Source organism: Stomoxys calcitrans, chromosome 3 (assembly GCF_963082655.1).
Source record: "Stomoxys calcitrans chromosome 3, idStoCalc2.1, whole genome shotgun sequence".
In the NCBI taxonomy this organism is placed as follows: domain Eukaryota; kingdom Metazoa; phylum Arthropoda; class Insecta; order Diptera; family Muscidae; genus Stomoxys; species Stomoxys calcitrans.
Window position 1 is genome coordinate 10,735,399 of NC_081554.1, and position 21,273 is coordinate 10,756,671.

Here is a 21,273-nt window from a genome sequence, read left to right on the forward strand (position 1 = left end):
ATAATCGGAAGAACATGGTGGAGGACTAGGATGAATACCATGGAGCCTACAACAGGTTCAAGAAGGAGTCATGGATGTCAAAGAGGACGTCATTCTATAGCAATTTGGAAGTCATTAGGTGAGACATCTATAGTGTGCAAAGTGCTTTCTAAGTAACCGAACGTTGCCAGTTCTCTCATCAAAGATCATGGGACTTTTATCAAAGAAAGACAAAAGTCAGTAGAACTTTGGATGGTTATACATTTTGCAAACGACCAAGAGTAGATAGGCGATTAAAAAGGATAAAAATCTGTGGAAAAATTAAACACAAAACATTGAGTCCTCTAGGGTAGGCGAAGTTCTTACTAAAGATCACATCACACCTTGCTCCCTCAGAGGGACGATGGAACTTGCACAGAGAAAAACCAGGAGACGGACGGATATCCACAGAAGGTGCCTCTCCTATTAATTTCATAGGGGACATTGCCAACGACAGTAAGAAAGTGTAAGCGGTATGCCGTCATGACATGCCCTTGACTATGATATGACTTGAAGTCCCTTGGAATTACTCCACCATAGCTAAAAAAAGGATTTTTAAGGCAACTTGAAATTATCCGAGTGTTCTCGATGAACGCATTGTGGTTTTTTATATCCACCACCGAAGGATGGCGGTATATGCATTTTGTCATTCCTCTTGCAACACATCGAAGTATCCATTTCCGACTCTACAAAGAAAATATATTTTGGGTCGTCGTAAAATTCTAAGACGATTTAACGATGTCCGTTTGTCTGTCCGTCTGTCTGTTTTAATCACTTTACAGCCTTCAAAAATTAAGATATTCAGCTGAAATTTCTTTCAGATTCTTTTCTTGTTCATAAACAGGTTAAGTTCGAAGATGGGCTATATCGAACTATAACTTGATATAGCCCCCATATAGACCGATCCGCAGATTTAGGGTCTCACGCCCATAAAGACGACATTTATTATCCGATTTAGATGAAATTTGGGCCAGTGAGTTGTGTTAGACAACTCGACATACTTCTTCAATTTGGCCCAGATCGGTCCAGATTTAGATATAGCTGTCATATGGACCGATCCGCCGATTTAGGGTCTTAGGCCCATAAAAGCCACATTTATTATTCGATTTTGCTGAAGTTCGGGACAGTGAGTTGTGTTAGACCCTTCGACATCTTTCTTCAATTTGGCCCAGATCGGTCCTGATTTGGATATAGCTGTCATATAGACCGATCACTCGATTTAATGTCTTCGGCCCCTAAATGGCGCATTTATTGTCTGATATTACCAAAAATTCGAAAAGTGAGTTATGTTGGGCCCTTCGACACCCTTCTTCAATTTGGCCTAGATCGGTATAGATTTGGATATAGCTGTCATATAGACCGATCTCTCGATTTAAGGCTTTGGGCCCATAAAAGGAGCATTTATTGTCCGATGTCGCCGAAATTTGGGACAGTGAGTTGTGTTAGGCCCTGCGACACCCTTCTTCAATTTGGCCTAGATCGGTACAGGTTTGGATATAGCTGCCATATAGACCGATCTCTCAATTTAAGGTCTTGGGTCATAAAAGGCGCATTTATTGTTCGATGTCGCTGAATTTTGGGAAAGTGAGTTGTGTTGGTCCCTTCGACACCCTTCTTCAATTTGGCCAAGATCGGTACAGATTTGGATATAGCCGCCATATAGACCGATCTCTCGGTTTAAAGTCTTGGCCCCATATAAGGCGCATTTATAATCCGATTTAACTGAAATTTCACACAGTGACTTATGTTAGGCTTTTCGACATCCATGTAGTATATTGTTCAGATCGGTTTATTTTCAGATATAGCTACTAAAAAGATCAATGTTTTGTTATACACAATTGGACAATGGCTTGTACTTATTAGTATTTGGTCCAAATCGGAACATATTTCGATATAGCTGCTATGGGGCATAAGGTATGTATATTTCACCAGTTTTTGACGAAAGCTGGTTTACATATATACCCAACTTGGTGGGTACCCAAAGTTCGGCCCGACCGGACTAAACCCCTTTTTACTTGTTATTCCATTAGAACTGGTCGACTTAAAAGATAGAGAGCTACCGACACAGAATTACTTCAGTAAGGACAATTTGCAAATATTCCTACAAACATTCCCCAAAGAAGCAGGGAGCAAATTTTTCACACATCAATGGGGGGATGTTCGATTCAAGCGTGCCGCAGTGCGACAACTCTTTGAAGATAAGTTTTTACATGGCTACCATACCGTTTTTATACCCTCTATCATTGGATGAGGGTACACTAATTTTGTCATTTCGTTTGTAACACATCGATATGCTGATCTGACATTCCAAAACGATATAGCCATGTCCGTCCGTCTGTCAATCTGTTCGTCAAAAATCCTCTAACTTTTAAAGAAGCAAACCTAGACGCTTGAAATTTTGCACAAATACTTTCTATTAGTGTCGGTCAGTTGGTATTGTAAAAATGCAAATTTTGCCCATGAACATTCCAGTAAGGAACAGGGACCAACTTCTCACATATCAATGAGTGCTGTCCGATTCAAGTTTAAGCTAAATGATAAGGGGCCTCCTTTTTATAGCCGAGTCCGAACGGCGTGCCGCAGTGCGACACCGCTTTAGAGAGAAGTTTTACATGGCATAGTACCTCACAAATGTTGCTAGCATTAGGAGCGAAAACCACCGCTGAAAAGTTGTCATGTATACCGATCTGGGATTTTGACTTCTTGAGCCTCTAGAGGGCACAATTCTTATCCGATTTGGCTGAAATTTTGCATGAAGTTTTTTGTTTTGACTTCAATAACTGTGCCAAGAATGGTCCAAATCGGTTTATAACCTGTTGTATCTCCCATATTAGCCGATCGCCCGATATGACTTCTTGAGCCTCTAAGGAGCGCAATTATTTGACCGAAAATTTAAACGATGTATTTATGTATCAGTTCTAGTAGTCATGATGGACAACGGTGCATCTGTAGCTGTGAATGTTCTAATAACTATTCTTGGTGGAGGGTATATAAGATTCGGTCCGGCCAAACTTAACGCGCTTTTAATTGTTTCATATGCACAGTAACTCTCAAATTTCGTCAGCATTAGGAGTAGCTAGCCATTGCAAAAAATCTTATAAGGATGTTACCGCCTGCATTCTAACCGAAGCATACGGCGTCATAGACTGAAATGCCAACTTTTACGCCACTGTGGCCACCTAAGGGAACGGCATTCCTGGATATGGAAGAGACTTTTACAACGGGGATCGATAATCGCCGCCCGGGACCTCATAGAGGTTAACCCGAACGGCTACCAATGGACAAGATTATTAACGAACGAAGTGGTGCTGGAGGTCCAGACATCTCTCCGACAAAAAGGCGTACGCCATGGAGGATTTCTTGAATATCAAGAAAGCTTATAACCCCTAGGATCGCTTATCGCTATTCCAATGAGGAATATATCCCTATGGACAAAAGGATTATCAATCCTACCTTGGGAGAGCATGGTCGGAAAACGGATTGCAAGGAGACCGAGAGGCCTTGATCTCTTGCTAATGAGGTATCACAATGAACTGAAAATTGTCTAATTGAGTCTGTTATGGACTGTCACTCTTACCTCACCTAACCTAACCATCGCAATGGGTGGTGGAAAATTCAATTTTGATACGAGCCTACGCTTCCCCAGCGCTCTCTTTGTGTAACTGGAGACCGAAATCTCTTCCTACTTAAAAACAATCTTGTTGGAAACTCGGAGAAAGCGAGTCCTGAAAATTTTATCTAAAATCTGTTTTGATGCCAGGTAATTAGGCCCAAATCGATCAATGTTTACAGTTGGATTTCTTGTTGTGGCCTCCAATTATATTCTGGAGTTTGCTGTCTGGGAATGAAAAATTTTTCATAGTGCTTGACAAATGCATTCCATGGCATATGAGATTCTGCTCAGCCAAACCTAAAGCATTTTTACTTGTGATCCGTTTCATTTAGCCACTGTGTCACAGCCACAACTCTCGCAATAATGGTTTTGGGCCAACAAAAAAGGATACGTATGTTGTTTAATTGGTTTAAATGAAGCGATTTATTAGCCCAACAAAACACAAAGCGTCTCAAGCAGTTGTTGAGAATGATTTGTCAGGGGAGGTGAACAGATTTCTGGTGTAATTGCAATGAAACGTGTTAATTTCAAACAATTTCTACCTCCTTTAATCTTTGGCGGCGTTCTCAGTTGTAGTCAATAGTCCTTCTTGGGAGGGTAACTCAATCAACTAGGATGCACTTGTACTCAAGGCATTTCGAACAAACCTTCAACAAACAGTTGAGGGAATGCAACTTGAAGAATTTCCAAATTCAACTGCGGCTCGTGGTAATTACGTAGCACAAAAATTGCATAACTCTGAAAATGCATTGTGAATTTGTATTGCAGCCAGGACATGCTTGTGTTAACAGTTGCCAGCAAGTGCATACTGTTTTTTGTTACCCAGCCTAACTGCGGAGATTATGCAGTGCTTAAAATCGTCGACACACCATCACTTATCTCATTGGATTCACTATAGCTGTTCATCGCGCGTAGTGGGTATCCTGCTGTTGGCATGTGTGTTTCCTTACTGTGGTGTAGTGGTGGTGCTGGTGGTGTTTGTATTGGTATTGGTGCTCCTTTGCTGCTTTATGTTGGGGTGCTTAGAGCTGGTGCGTGTGTGCTTTTGTGTCCTAAGAAAGTTTTGGTGCCATTCGCTGGTTGTACGCACCCCAGCCAGCAAGGACGATGGCCACGCGCATAAACAACGTCACAGTTTGCAGGATAATAAACTCTTTTTTTTTTTTGTTTATCCATTCGCCGTGAGAGCAAAGTGCGTGAGAGTGTATCAGTGTGGCTCGTGCATGTGAAAGGTGCTCGCTTGAACACTTCGTTCGTTGGCTCGCTTCGTGCTGGCATTGTCTTTGCCTCTTGATTTGCTGGTTGAACAAAAGGATTTGCATACGACTGCCTAACGTTTAAACGTTAGAGTGATTAAATCTATCTTCGTGCGAGGACGTTTCCAACGGAAATTCGAAATACAAAAACGGTGGTTAATAAATTGAAAATAAAGAAAAAACAAGAATTGGAAAATAAATTTAAACACCTAAAAAATATTTCTATATATAAAGAAAATATTTTAAAAAATTAAAAGAAAAACCTTAAACAATGACGCGAATCGGGATTTATATGAGACCAGGCTTTTAAAGCTTCTTTCCGAGTGTATGCTAATGAAATGTTTGCAAAATAAGATGTGATGAAAAAATGGTTCTTTGAAAGTGATGTGATGATTCTATAATAAAAGAAGTGAGTGCTTATGGAGTCTATTGTTTACAGTTGAAAATTATCGAAAAGTTTTGTGAAACAGTGGTGGCTGTATCTAACTATTATCCTGAAAAAAAAATTTAAACTGAAATTTTTTTAGTACTGGATAACACCAAAATTCGCAGAAAGATCTAAACGAATTGAGCTATAAAGTTAAATAATTTGCAAACGTTTTATGTTTAAACGCCTACAACACTTTGCTTTGCTAGAAGAAGTGATAGTTTTCAAATAAAATCACATTGATTATTGAGGCTAAAGGCCCTTCTAACCGATTATCCTTTTAAATGAAGACCGTATAATGGAATACTATTTTTGAAATATTTTTTATAGACAAATACAAATTTTTTTCATATATAGAGAATTATAAAAAAAACATTTTATTTTTAGGTTTTTTTATTCAAAAATTTTACTTCAAAAATATTAGAACAAAAAATGGCATAACAAAACATAAAATTTTACATAAGTAAAAATATTAAAAATAGTATACAACCTTTTTATGTTGTATTTTGTTTTTCTTTTTTTTATATTTTTGTTTAATAGTTTTCATAAGAGCTTAATTTTTATACCCTACACCACCATTTGTTTACAACGCTTAGAAGAGAAAAGCTAGACTCATTGTTAAGTATACCGGATCGGCTTAGAATCACTTCCTGATTCGATTTAGCTATGTCCGTCTGTCCGTCTCTCTGTCAATGAATTCTTGTGATCAAGTCACAGTTCGCATTTATTGTCCGAATGTCATGAAATTTTGTACAAGTCTCTTCTTTAGCCCAAGGACGAACTCATATATATCTTTCATCCGATATGGAGTTTTAAGGCTGTAGCAGCCACAATTTTGATCTGATCTTTACAAAATTTGGCATGAGATGCTTTATTTGCCGTCTTCATATGTGTACAAAATTTCATTAAAATCGGTTCAGATTTAGATATAGCTCCCATACACAGCTTTCATCGGATTTGGAGTTTTAAGGCTGTAGCAGCCACAATTTTGATCTGATCTTTACAAAATTTGGCATGAGATGCTTTATTTGCCGTCTTCATATGTGTAAAAAATTTCATTAAAATCGGTTCAGATTTAGATATAGCTCCCATACATAGCTTTCATCCGATTTGGAGTTTTAAGGCTGTAGCAGCCACAATTTTGGTCCTATCTTTACAAAATTTGGCGTGGGATGTTTTCTTCAATGTCCAATTATATGTGCAAAATTTCGTCAAAATCGGTTCAGATTTAGATATAGCTCCCATACATATCTTTCATCCGATAGGGAGTTTTAAGGCTGTAGCAGCCACAATTTTGATCCAATCTTTACAAAATTTGGCTTGGGATGTTTTATTTAATGTTCTTATATATGTGCAAAATTTCATAAAAATCGGTTCAGATTTATATATAGCTTCCATATATATCTTTCATCCGATATGGCCTTTTATGGCTGTGGAAGCCACAATTTTATTCGGATCTTAACAAAATTTGGCGTGGGGTGTTTTATTCAACGTCCTATTATGTGAGCAAAATTTCGTCAAAATCGGTTCAGATTTAGATGTAGCTCCCACATATCACTTTCATCCGATATGGAATTTTATGGCCAGAGCAGCCACAATTTTAGTTGGATCTTTACAAAATTTTGCACGAAGTGTTTTCTATATGACAGCAAAATTTCATAAAAATTGGTTCAAATTTCGACATATCACCCATATATATCTTTTATCCTGTAGCAGCCTCAATATTGGTCCGATCTTTACTAAATTTTGCATGGGGTGCTTTATTTGACTTCTTCATATGTGTGCAGAATTTCTTAAAAATCGATTCAGATTTAGATATGCCTCCCATGTATATCTTTCATCCGATTTGGACAATTTTGGCCCGATTTCTATAAAATTTAGCGTGAGTTGTTTTATTTAAAGTCCCAATGCGAGTGCGAAATTTCATATAAATCGCTCTAGATTAAGACATAACTCACATATATATCTTTTGTCCGATATGGTCTTTTAAGACTGTAGAAGCCACCATTTTCGTGCGATTTTGCATGAAACGTTTTATTTGCATGAGACGTTTTTATGTGAATTTCATTAAAATCGGTCCTGATTTAGATATAGCTCCAATGTATATATTTTATCCGAAGTCAAAAATTTTGGTTACATTTCTACAATATAGGGCGTGGGATATTCCAATTTGTATCCAATGTGTCAATATTTCAATATTAAAGTCTGACTAGATTTGGAGATAAGTTTTATATATTAAAAGCAGCATGTGTACTAGGTGGTGTAGGGTATTATATAGTCGGTCCGCCGGACTTTTGCCTTTTCTTACTGGTTAGTTTTTTTATAATTTTTTTTAAAATAATCCACAAAAATTGACTATGGAAATAATAATCTTTGAGAAATATACGCACTTATTAAGAATATTTATGGAAACCTTTTTTCCTTGAGCAAGGGAAATGGTTAAAGTAATGACGATATATAAATGTAAGTCTTTATATACTAATGGACACAATCCTGTTTCTTCTGACAATATCAGTTATCTATGATAGCTTTCAAATGCGCTTGCTTTGAGTCGGTAAGATAAAATCAGACTATGCGAGGATTGCCTTTTATATTTCGGGATTGGACAACGCTTGTGTTGCAATCTGCCAACTGACAGCTCTATCATAAAGCTTGACATTTTTGAGGTTATACGTGCTCGGAACGTTTTGACATACGAGCGCTATTTGTGTTGTTTACAGTAACCTAAAAGATTCCTCTCACCAAAAATGGAATTAAATCGTGAAAAATTTCGAGCTATTATTTTTTACAACTTTCAACCTGGATTAACTCAACAACAGTGCATCGATGAACTAAATTCAATTCGTCGTAGTTCACTCCAAGACGAATTCCGTGAAGGTGGTTCAAAATCAGTTGTTCTTTCAAAAACCATTGATGTTGTGCGCCAACTGATATTGCAAGATCGCCATATGACCTAAGTGAGATTGAGACAACCTTAGGTATTAGTGGGACCAGCAGTCGTTCAATATTGCATGAACATTTGATCGTCAAAAATTTGTCCGCGTTGGATCCCACACAATTTGTCAATCGCTCAAAAAAAGGCTCGTGTTGATTGGTCGAAAGAAATGATCCAAAAATACGAAACAACTGCATTTTTTAGTACTCAAAACATCAACTTGATGAGTCGTTCGCCATATAGTCCTAACTTGGCACCGAGTGACTTCTTTTTCTTCCCGTACTTAAAAATTAAAACGAGAGGTCAACGTTTTTCGACACCTGAAGAAGCGGTTAATGCGCTCATTATGCATGTTTTGGAGATAACTCAAACAGAGTTACAAAAGTGCCTCGTCAATTGGTTTTAGTGATTAATATTTGTGTTCTCTAAACCCCGGGCTGCGGAGTCGACGTCTTGGAGTCGAGCAATTTTGCCCGGAATCGGAGTCTAGATAATTTGCTCGACTCCGACTCCAAACAAAGTAGAAAAAAATGTTTAACAAAAATAGTAAAAATAATATCAATGAGTTCCGTCCGATTCAAGTTTAAGCTCAATGATAAGGGGGCCTCTTTTTTATAGCCGAGTCTGAACGGCGTGCCCCAGTGCGATACCTCTTTGGAGAGAAGTTTTACATGGCATAGTACCTCACAAATGTTTCCAGCATTAGGAGGGGAAAACCACCGCTGAAAATTTTTTCTTATGGTCTCGGCAGGATTCGAAACCAGGCGTTCAGCGTCATAGGCGAACATGCTAACCTCTGCGCTACGGTGCTAAGTTCGGCCGGGCCGAATCTTGGGAACCCACCACAATAAGGGCATAATTTTATTCTACATTCCATACTTCTGCCAAACCAGCAAAAATTAAAGCTTCTAGGAACCCGAACAAGGACGATCGAGAGACCGGTTTACATGGGAGCTATGTCAGGTTATAGACACAGTTGTTGAAAGTCACAAAGGAACACCGCAAGCAAAATTTCAGCTAAATCGGTGAAATTGCGGCTTGAAATGGCTCATGAAATCAAATCGGGAGATCGGTTTATATGGGAGTAATATCAGGTTATGGACCATTTTGGACCATACTTATCAAAGTTGTCAGAAAGTCATAACAAACACTACTTGCTAAATTTCAGCCAAATCGGACAAAAATTGCGATTTGTAAGGACTCAAGAAGTCAAAAAGGGAGATCGCTATATATGGGAGCTCTGTCAGGTTATAGACAGATTTGCGAACTACATACACAATTTCAGCCAAATCGGACAAAAATTGCGGGTTCCAGGGGCTCAAAAAGTCAAATCGGGAGATCGGTTTATATGGGAGCTATATCCAAATCTAAACCGATTTGGACCATTTGCAATCCGCAACGACCTACATCATTATTAAGTGCAAAACTTCAAAGGTTTAGCTTTACGCGCTCGACTTCTATCGTGATTTCGACAGACGGTCGGACATGGCTAGATCGACTTAGAATGTCGAGACGATCAAGAATGTATATACCTTGTGAGGTCTTAGATAAATACTAAAAAAAAAGAAAAAAGATACTAAACAGTTTTAAAATACTTTAAAATTGTTTCATTCTACGTTTCTGAGTACGGACTTTCAAGCAATTCGAATTAAAAAAAGAGCTCGAGCTTGAATTTAAAAACAGCAAAAATATAAAAAAAATGTTTAGAATTTATTTTTTTTTAATTTTTTTTTTTTTTTTTTTTTTTTTTTTTGAAACTTTTTCTTATTACTCTGTTTGGAGTTGCAGTCAAAAAAAATTATCTCTACTCCGACTCCGGGCAAAACTGCTCGACCCCGACTATGCAGTCCTAGTTTTAACCATTGTTTTTTCAGCTCTTCTTGCTAAAATTTAAAATGTCAAAGGGCACCGCCAAATTTAAGTTGAGAAAACGGAGAGAGACAGGCCTGTTTAAATCGCCTTTCCAATTCGGGTTGGTTAACGAAATGTTACTGTTTTTCATGTACCTACAACTTTGTGTTAAGTTAATTCTACAGCCCAACCAACAAACTCCAATAGTTAATAGGTATGGCTTAAGCCCATAATTATTTCCAATACAAAATAATACAAAATTATGTACATTACTGAAAAGATAAGTGCTAATCATATGGCCACCACTGTTATTTTTTGATAAAAAAAAAAACAACCTACAACTCGATACCACCAACATACAAGCATCCATCGATATTAAATCACAAGTTTCTATTGTTTAGACCGCGGGGCGTATGAGTAACAAATAATGTCTTAATGATAAATTGTGTATACCAACACACCAACACCAAAAATCCAATCATAGGCCAATGGATGGATATTTTAGACAATATACCATTGGCTAGATATGTTGGAAGACTGTGATCGAGAGGAAAAGAAAAACAAAATACTACGAAATCTGAGATTTATCTGCCACAAACACAAGAGCCAAAAAAAAAAATATTTCTTTTTTGTTGTAAATAGAACAAACCACAAAAGCTGAGCTAAACTAAAACCGACACATGTACCTTTGGTGGTATGGAAAGTGGTCATGTGGATACACGAGGCTATCTTATGTACAAAATCTTTGCAAGCTTAGCTTGAGCAACGAGAAACTGACAGTTGTATGAACAGACAGACGTCATGTATGCTGAAACCTCTCACCACCAACAACTGGCCAATCGGTTGCTAACACATTGCAGCTAAACAAAAAAAGTTTCCAACTCAGTACTGAAGTCCAGAGTACAGCCAAAGCTAGGAAACAGTTAACAAAGACCAATCAAACCCAAAACGTCCAAGCAGCGTTACACCATCGCCATCGCCAACTACCAAGGAATGAGCGGCATGGACCGACCGATCATAACAATTTGCTCTTAATGATTTCACCGCCATCAAAATACATAATTGTTTATAATTAAAGCTTGGCAGTGAAAAAAATTTCAACAAAAAAATTACAAAAAATAAAAAAAAAATATGTGAAAATAAATCTGGGTAATACACTTGAAAACAAAAAAAGTTAAGTTATAATTCCTTTTTAAAGAGGGGGGAAACTTGAAAGAGCCTGAAAAACCAAAGTCAATTGCTAAAAATTTTAATATACCCAATGGTCGTGGTCGTCGTTGTCATCGTCATTGTCGTTGTCGTAGTGAGTTTTGAGCCGTTGTTACCGCAAAAATGTTTACGGCCATTTGTAAAATCCCCAGAATTTTTATCGAGCAATGTCAGAGTGTTTGTGTCTTTAAAATACAACGAAGAACAAATTTAACAAATTCCCAACTAAAAGCCCCCCGACAGCAGCAAACACAACAACAACAACAACCTTGTCAACAGCAACCACGATACGAAGTTTCAAGTCACAGTCAACGGCAGCAGTTACAGCAGCAATTAAGGCAATTACAACAATTTTACAAAAGAATTAGCAATGTTTTTATTGTTCGGATTAACACCACCACCATCACCACTACCACCACCAACACAACAACAACACCAACAAATATCACAAGAGAAACAAAAACACAAGCCTCACCACTACCACCAACAACGTCAACACCATCATCATCATCACCAGCAACCAGAGCACCATGGACAACATATCGAAGAGACATCAAGGAATCGAACAACAAATCAAGCGAATGTCTCGCCTACTGCAACATCCAGGCAGCAGCATCATCACCAGCAACATTATCATCGGCAGTCAATATCATCCTCTGTGGCAACAGCAACTGCAACCACTGCAACAGCAACTATTCCACAGCATCCAACAACAGCAACCACAACATCAACGACAACCACAGTGACAGCAACAGCAACATCATCATCGGCATCGTCGTCATCAACGTCAACGGCAAATTTAACTGTAACGCCTCGTTGCCTACACCTGCATTTGCATTTAATTATTGTGATTATCTTGGCCTGCTGCACAAGAAGGTAAGTACCCACCTCCTACTCTCCTCCATCACCTGCGCAAAACTAACTGCCTGGCCTGGCCATGTACCATCAGCCATCAATCTATACCTACATAGTGATGACGTAGGAATGAAACTTTTGTAGAAGGGGCAAACAGGGTTTTTATAAAGGGAAATTTGTGGTACATATTACGGCCAAACGGCTGAATGGATTTTAATGAAATTGGCTCAATCGAATGAATTTCTCAGAGAAGCGACGAATATATATTAAAGTAAATTTTCCTTATACAAAAGTCATGAAAATGAGGAATTGATTTTTAATGAAACAAGAAGAAGCATAAACGCAACAAATTGTTGTTGGGTTCTTTAAAAGCATTTGTTATGGGTGTGAATGCAAAGCCATAGGTGGGAGTATTAGTGGTGAGAGTAACAGTAACAAATGGTGCCAGAGAAAGAGTATCACCATATAGGCGAGGTTGTTGTGAGGGTGTGATGTGCGTGGCTCTACTTGGCATGTAGGTCAGCCAATTACTGAAGCCTCGGTTTTGGCGTGCGAGGCATATGCATTATAGTTGTTTGTATGTGTTTTACGAGCACAACAAGACTAACAACAGCTCATATGAAGCGAGATATTATGGTACATATAACGGCAAATCGATGCATGAATCTTAATGAAATTGGCATAAATCGAAAGATATTTTTCCAGAGATGTGCAGAGTTTATATGTAAATTAATTTTCCTTAAAGAAAAGCCATAAAAATGACGAATCGATTTTCAATTAAAGAAAAAGATGCTCAAACACAGTATATTGTTGTTGCTTTTTACTTAAACACCCGTCATTTGTGTGAATACAAAGCTATAGGTGAGAGTATAAGTGGTGAGAGTGCTAGAGGTGAAGCGGCTAAAAGAGATCACACTGGGGTCGGGTGTGCGGTGGTGTGATGCGTGTGGCCCTACTTGGTTTCTTTGGCATGAAATTCAGTCAGTAGCTTAAGCTGATGCTATGTACAATGGCGTTTGGTGTTGGATATGTTGGTAACGGCATACATGCAAATTTGGCAACTCACTTATTTAAACATTGAAGTAAACATTAAAATGGGTCAAAGTAACTAATTGTTTGGCCACACTTTGCACTTAATGAATGAAATAGTTGGCGGAGAGTCAAAACAAGTAAAAGAAAAAGGGTGTAGTGTTATTGCTTACATGATGTGATGGGTCCCATATGTTTTAAGGTAAAAAATCAATATCTTTTTGTATGTTTCTATTTTTATTTTTCAATATAGGAAGGAGGTTGTGTGAGGAATTGCCCTCCCACTGAACAACCTAAAGCGGCATGTAGTGCGATCTAATAATATGGGGTCGCGAATGGAAGGCAGAATGAATCTGTCGTATAAAAATATGACGCAAGTGTTTTGGGGGTCGTCCTTTTTCCTTAATTCAAGTAAAGTACGAACAAGTAGAATACAAGCCTCAGTTTGAAATATGGATGTCAGACATTAGAATGAAGAAACCAACATGCATGACAAAATGGCGGCCAGACGGGCTGAAGAGTTCCCTCCAATCTGCTATAAAAAAAATATAGTTGTTAAGAATGCCTGAAGATAATTTAGACATAACAAGTAAAAGCGTGCTAAGTTCGACTGGGCCGAATCTTGGGAACCTATCACCATGGATTCTGCTAAAAATATATAAAAACTAAATTTAGTTGAAGGGCATAATTTTATTCTACATACCAAACTTCTGTCAGACCAGCAAAATAAAAGCTTCTAGGACACGAACAAGGATAATCGAGACACCGGTTTATATGGGAGCTATATCAAGTTATAGACAGATTAGGACTTAGTTCGTACTTAGTTCGGGTAGAACGGTTTATATGGGCGCTATACCAGGTTATAGACCGATTTAGACTAAATACATATTTTGGAGGTCATAAGAGAACACCATGTGCAAAATTTGGGCAAAATCGGATGAAAATTGTGGCTTTCAAGGGCTCAAGAAGTCAAATCCGGAGATCGGTTTATATAGGAGCTATACCATGTTATAGACCGATTTAGACCGCACTTAACACTTAACTTATGTGCAAAATTTCAGCCTAATCGTGTGAAAATTGCGGTTTCCAGGGGCTCAATAAGTCAAACGCAGTTGTTAGAAATCATAAGAAAACACTATTTGCAAAATATAAGCCAAATCGGATGAAAATGTTGGCTTCCAGGGGCTCAAGTCGAATCGAGAGATCGGTTTATATGGGAGCTATATCAGATTATAGACCGATTTGGACCCTGCTTGAAACAGACATTTGAAGTTCTAATAATACACTACATGCAAAATTTCAGCCAAATCGGACAAAAATTGCTGCATCCAGGGGCTCAAGAATTCAAATCGCGAGATCGTTTTATATGGTAGCTATATCCAAATCTAAACCGATATGGCCCATTTACAATCCCCAACGACCTACATCAATATAAAGTATCTGTGCAAAATAGGCATTCGACCGCTATCGTGATTTCGACCGACAGACGGACATGGCTAGATTGAATCAGAATGTCGAGAGGATCCAGAATATATATACTTTATGAGTTCGCTGATCAATATTTTCGGAATGACTAGATTAGTATACCTTCATCCTATGGTGGTGGGTATGAATAGGTGTTTGTTTAGCCATAATCCTGCTCCTACCCCCGCAATTTCTGGGCAATGCTGCACCGTCTATAACTCAACCGTCTATTACTCATCCTCACCGCCACAACTCAAATAAATGTCTGTCATGTGTCCAGCGCGACGTCAAAGTCCTGACATTGCAATGAGTTCATCCCATCTAGGAGAGATCCCCTGAACACACTAAATTACCTCATATTGGTGAATAGCACAAACTTCATATTTCGGGGGATACATCAAGCCCATTGGCCAATTTCGCCATACGGCCACTCACCATAATGCAACAAACTATTACTGTCCTTTTCAAATGACCTGAAAATCCCACGAATATCCAAGAGCTTCAAAAAGCCATACAAAACCCCTCTAGGATAAATCTTCCTTTTTGAGCCCTTTGCAAGGGTACGCTAATTATTCTGCAGAATTCAACACCAGCTTCTCTTGGTATCTATATACCGCTATAATAACCTTGTGAAAGCTATGCCTTCTAGATGGTTTTGTGGGTTAAGCCTTTGGAGCTAATGGGAGTTTTGTATATTTTTTAATTTGTTTTTTCTTTCTTGACACAAAAAAAAAATAGACTTCTTGCTCTGTTTGGTCGAAGCAAATTATTAAGACTGTAGCGTCATTTCTACAGACAGACGGACGAACATGGTTATATCGTCTTTGATTTTTACGCTGATCAACAATATATATACTTTAAAGTGTCGGAAATAGATATTTCGATGTGTTGCAAACGGAATGACACCATCCTTTGGTGGTGGTTATAAAAATTGTTTATGAAGGCGGACAATACGTTGAGGGCGTACATCATAGCAGATTGGTAAATGACTAATGAATCCAAAATCTGGCACATTTCAAAATTGGTAAAATGGGGAGTTTTTATCACCTCGCCAACTCTACGTCCATGCTTATCATACTCCTGGCTGTCTCATGCCTAAGAGCAACGCAGGTATGTAAATCTCAAAAATCATGTCCCATACACAACAAGCGCCCACTGACTGACACCAAAAGTCACTTGGAGGCTCATGGAAATTGGTAACAAATTCATCAGAGTCCTTGTCGGCGCTTAATGGTGCTGTTGGTGGTGTTGACTGCACAACACTACACAACATCATCGCAGTCAGTGTCGGCAATTTGTATGAGTGTTTGTGTTGGTTTTTCTTTCCTGTTGTCTCTCTCTCGGTGTTGAGGTGTTTCACCATAGACAAAACTGATAGACAGACAGACTAACGAATGGACGGACTTGGTAACCAGACATGGCTTATGGTCTGTAAAAACTCAGGACCAATTAATCAATCACACATATTCATTGTTGCCACTAATGGAATGGTTGTCAACGTTGTCGTCGTCATTGTCATCATCCCATTATGTCCCCTCTATAACCGCCTATGCCAGCCATCACTCAACAGTTGCAGGTGTTAATGGTGATTTTAGTGAGTATTTATTCAAATGAGATCCAGCCGACAATGATTGGACAACAGTTGCAGTTTGAATGGACAAAATGCCCTATAAATAAGGAAATGCATTAAGTAGAGGCAGGAATAGAGGATTGGAGACTAGCAGAGATTGGAAATAGGATGGAAGTAATGAAGGGAGCTTTAATTCCCACAGTAAGTTATTAAAGTTGCAAATGCAAATTACAAATTTGTCCACGAACATTGCATTTAAGAACAGGGGCAAACTTCTCACATATCATTAAGTGCTGTCCGATACAAGTTGAAGCTCCATGATGAGGGTCTTCCTTTTTAATAGCCGAGTCCGAATGGTGTGCCGCAGTGCGACACCTCTTTGGAGAGATGTTTTACATGGCAAAGTAACTCACAAAGGTTACTAGCATTAGGAGGGGAAAACCACCGCTGAAAATTTTGTCTGATGGTCTCGCCAGGATTCGAAACCAGGCGTTTAGCGTCATAGGCGGACATGCTTACCTCTGCACTACTGTGGTCTCCAAGAATTCATTCTCTATCTAATTTCCATTAAAATCAATGCCTCAACTTCACGTCTTCTACTCTTAAGAAGCCCTTAAATCTTAAATCAAGCTACTCTTTAAGCTACAGCCGCATTGCTCACCAACTCATTACTCTCTGGCAGTTCATAACTTAAAGTCTTGTTGACATCTTAAGATGTCATAAACTAATGCAACCGCAATACACTCACCATAGGAATGCACTTGTCCATGTACTGAGTGTCACCATTTCCATTATTCGTCACTCGTGGTGATAAGGCGCCCGCTGATGACAACCGAAAGCGCCACAGCAAAATATTGCAGCAAAATTGCAACGCTGCACTTGCAGCAGGAGGCGCTAGCACGACATGATTTATTTTCACATACTCTTACCCAGTTTTGTAATGGGTTTCTTGTAGTTGGTTTTCCTAAGTTTTTTCTTTCCTTTACACTCACCTGTCTATTGCTGATGTCATTCTGGTTCACCAGAGTAGAGTAGAGCAGTGCATTGGCAAATGCATCTCCCCATACTAAGATATCCAGAGAGGAGAGGAGGTACCCAAAGACAAAATTTTTTTGTCAGTCTTACCACTTGAGGTAACATTTGTGTGTTTTTGTGTTGCAATGGAGTTGATGCAGTGGTGCATTCTGCTCTCCTTCGCCTTGTTTTGTGATTGTGTTAGCGTGTGTGTGTGTATGTGTGCTTTTTTGAAATGCAAATGAAGCATAGCCATTCGGAATAATCTATGTGTGTGTGCATTCTAATTGAGAGTCAGAGATGGTGCAACAACACCCATCTTGGCCATTTGTAACAACGCCAACAACAACACCAACAATACGTCAGGCTTGCAAACAAGTGCAATAGAACAAAATGACAAAAAAGCAACAAAACAGCAGCATCATCTCAAGCTACAACTTGAGTGGAGTGTGAAGAGTGTAAGGCACTCCTCTCTCCTACTCTTCTCCACACTTGGGCTTTTATTTTCTCATGAGTAGCTAAAGCAGCAGTATGCTGGGTACAAAACATGCAGACACACACTTAGACAAGATTTTTGGTAGTCTAACATGATTGCTCCTAAAAGTAGGCAATATATGGCAGACAATGCTGATATTCCATGAGATTGAGAAACAAGTAAAAGCGTGCTAAGTTCGGCCGGGCCGAATCTTATATACCCTCCACCATGGATCGCATTTGTCGAGTTCTTTTCCCGGCATCTCTTCTTAGGCAAAACGGGATATAAGAAAAGATTTGCTCTGCTATTAGAGCGATATCAAGATATGGTCCGGTTTGGACCACAATTAAATTATATGTTGGAGACCTGTGTAAAATGTCAGCCAATTCGAATAAGAATTGCGCCCTTTGTGGGCTCAAGAAGTAAAATAGAGAGATTGATTTATATGGGAGCTGTATCGGCCGATAGACCGATTCAGACCATAATAAACACGTATGTTAATGGTCATGAGAGAATCCGTCGTACAAAATTTCAGGCAAATCGGATAATAATTGCGACCTCTAGAGGCTCAAAAAGTCAAGATCCCAGATCGGTTTATATGGCAGCTATATCAGGTTATGAACCGACTTGTACGTTATTTGACATAGTTGTTGAAAGTAACAATAAAAAACGTCTTGCGAAATTTCAGCCAAATCGGATAGAAATTGAGCCCTCTAGAAGCTCATGAAGTCAAGCCCCAGATCTGTTTATATGACAGCTATATCAGGTTATGAACCGATTTGAACCAGCGCAGTTGTTGGATACCATAACAAAATACTACGTGCCAAAATTTATTCAAATTGGATAAGAATTGCGCCCTCTAGAGGCTCAAGAAGTCAAGACCCAAGATCGGTTTATATGACAGCTATATAAGGTTATAGACCGATTTGAACCATACTTGGCACAGTTGTTGGATATCATAACAAAACACGTCGTGCAAAATTTCATCCCAATCGGATAATAATTGCGCACTCTAGAGGCTCAAGAAATCAAGACCCCAGATCGGTTTATATGGCAGCTATATCAGGTTATGAACCGATTTCAACCATACTTGGCACAGTTGTTGGATATAATAACAAAACACATCGTGCAAAATTTCATTCCAATCGGATAAGAATTTCGCTCTCTAGAGGCTCAAGAAGTCAAGACCCAAGATCGGTTTATATGGCAGCTATATCAGGTTATGAACCGATTTGAACCATACTTGGCACAGTTGTTGGATATCATAACAAAACACGTCGTGCAAAATTTCATCCCAATCGGATAAGAATTGCGCACTCTAGAGGCTCAAGAAGTCCAGACCCAAGATCGGTTTATATGGCAGCTATATCAAAACATGGACCGATATGGCCCATTTACAATACCAACCGACCTACACTAATAAGAAGTATTTGTACAAAATTTCAAGCAGCTAGCTTTAATCCTTCGGAAGTTAGCGTGCTTTCGACAGACAGACGGACGGACGGACAGACGGACGGACATGGCTAGATCGACATAAAATGTCACGACGATCAAGAATATATATACATTATGGGGTCTCAGACGAATATTTCGAGTAGTTACAATCAGAATGACGAAATAAGTATACCCCCCATCTTATGGTGGAGGGTATAAAAAAAGGAATTGCCACTGTTTTTGGCACAAAAAGTAAGATTAAACCAAAATCGGTCGTCGCCGACTATATAATATCCTACACCTCCCCTACAATTATAAATTGGGCGAAATCATTATATGGGCGCTATGCAAATTTGCCGATGAATATTCTATTAAGGAACAGAGGCAAACTTCTCACCTACCAATGAGTGATGTCCGATTCAAATTTAAGCTCAATGACAAGAGACCTTATTTCGAAAGTCGAGTTTGAACGGCGTACCGCAGTGTGACACCTCTTATGGAACAAGTTTTTGCTACCAAAGTAAATACCAAATGTCGCCAGCATTAGGAGGGGATAGCCACCGCTGAAAAATGTTTGTGATTTTCTCGCCAGGATTCGAACCCTATAGAGGCTATAACACAATCAAAACCTATCTTCATTGACTTCAACCGAGGTTTCGGATAAGTAATACAACCCGCACCAAATTTCTAGAAAATCCGATCAAAATTTTAAGAACTTCGGTTCTATAATTGTGGATCGGGCGATGTATATCTAATTTAGAGCCGATTTTGTTCAAATTATAAAGAAATTTATATATGGGTAAAAAACATTTTATAAAGAAGCTTAACAAATTACTTCACTATTAGTATAAATCGGATGAATATATACATATATGAAGCTATATCTAAATGCGAACCGATTTCTTTCATACCTAAAAAAGTTTTTGGATGACCGGAAAATTCCGTCTATATTTTGGTTTCAACTTAACATGCATAGACAGACAGACTAATCGAAAGCAAAAAAAAGATGTGTATAGAAAGATTGACAGACACAAATCCAGATAGAAGGCCAGAATGACTGACGGAAAGACAGATAGAAAACCAGAATGACTGAAGGGCAGACAGACAGACAGACAAATGGACAGATGGATGGACAGTCAGATAGACAAATGGTCAGACAGACGGAATCGACTTGACCAATTTCGAAAATGATTCCTGGTCGATAAGTATAGTTATCAATGGGCTTAAACCTCAATGGCTAGATGTCCAAATGAATGCACTACATAATACCCTATACAAGAGCAATGATGTAAGGTATAACAAATGGTTTGAATAAGTAAATAAATATTTGGAAAATTAAAAAGGCCTTTTAGTTTTCATAAAGTTTTAAGTTTTAAAGATTTTTTAATTAAAAATGAAGTAAACGTGAGCTAAATGTATTCTACTGAAATTGTATACAAATAAACTCTGTTAAAGGATATATGAGTACTTTATGTACAAATTGTATGTCAACTAAGCCAAAAATTTAAGATTCTTGGGGCCGTAGAAGATTAATCGGGAGATCGGTTCAAGGGGAGCTATATTAGGTTAAAAGCCTGATTTTGACCACACAAACCACGGATATTGAAAGCCATAATAAAACAATACATCCAAATTTCAAGCCAAATCCGATAACAATTGCGGCTTCCAGGGGCTTGAGATCTCATATCGAAGATATGTTTATATGGGAGCTTTCTCAGGTTAAAGACCGATTTGAATCCTACTTATCACGGATATTGGAATTCATAAGAAGACTTTGTTTGCAAAATTTTAGCCAAATCAGCTATTAATTGAGGCTTCTAGGCGCCAAAGAAGTCGAGGCGATGGACCACTTTTTATGGGAGCTACATACAAATCTGATATGGCAGTCCCAAATGATCTACTTGTACAAAATTTCAAGCGTTTATCTTTATTTTCTCGAGCACTATCGTCATATCGACAGACGGAGGTATGGACGGACGGACATGGTTAGTTCAACATAGAATGTCAACATGATCAATTTTGGATTTAGCAGGACAAAGGCCAAATTGATATGGATTAATGATCTCTTTTGAATTTTGGTTTTAATCTGCCACACAGTATTTTGCTTACAATGGTATTTTGTA

The 21,273-nt window shown here is 38.5% G+C and overlaps 1 protein-coding gene across 1 annotated transcript in view; it reads left to right on the plus strand.

Moving 5' to 3' along the window:
- The first annotated feature begins 11,583 nt into the window (after positions 1-11,583).
- Positions 11,584-21,273, plus strand: part of LOC106087586 (protein Wnt-10b) — an 87,981-nt gene continuing 78,291 nt past the window's right edge. The window contains exon 1 of the mRNA XM_013252681.2: positions 11,584-12,185. Coding sequence (XP_013108135.2) covers positions 11,680-12,185 — 506 coding nt within the window. The 5' untranslated portion in view covers positions 11,584-11,679. The remainder of the gene's footprint in view (positions 12,186-21,273) is intronic.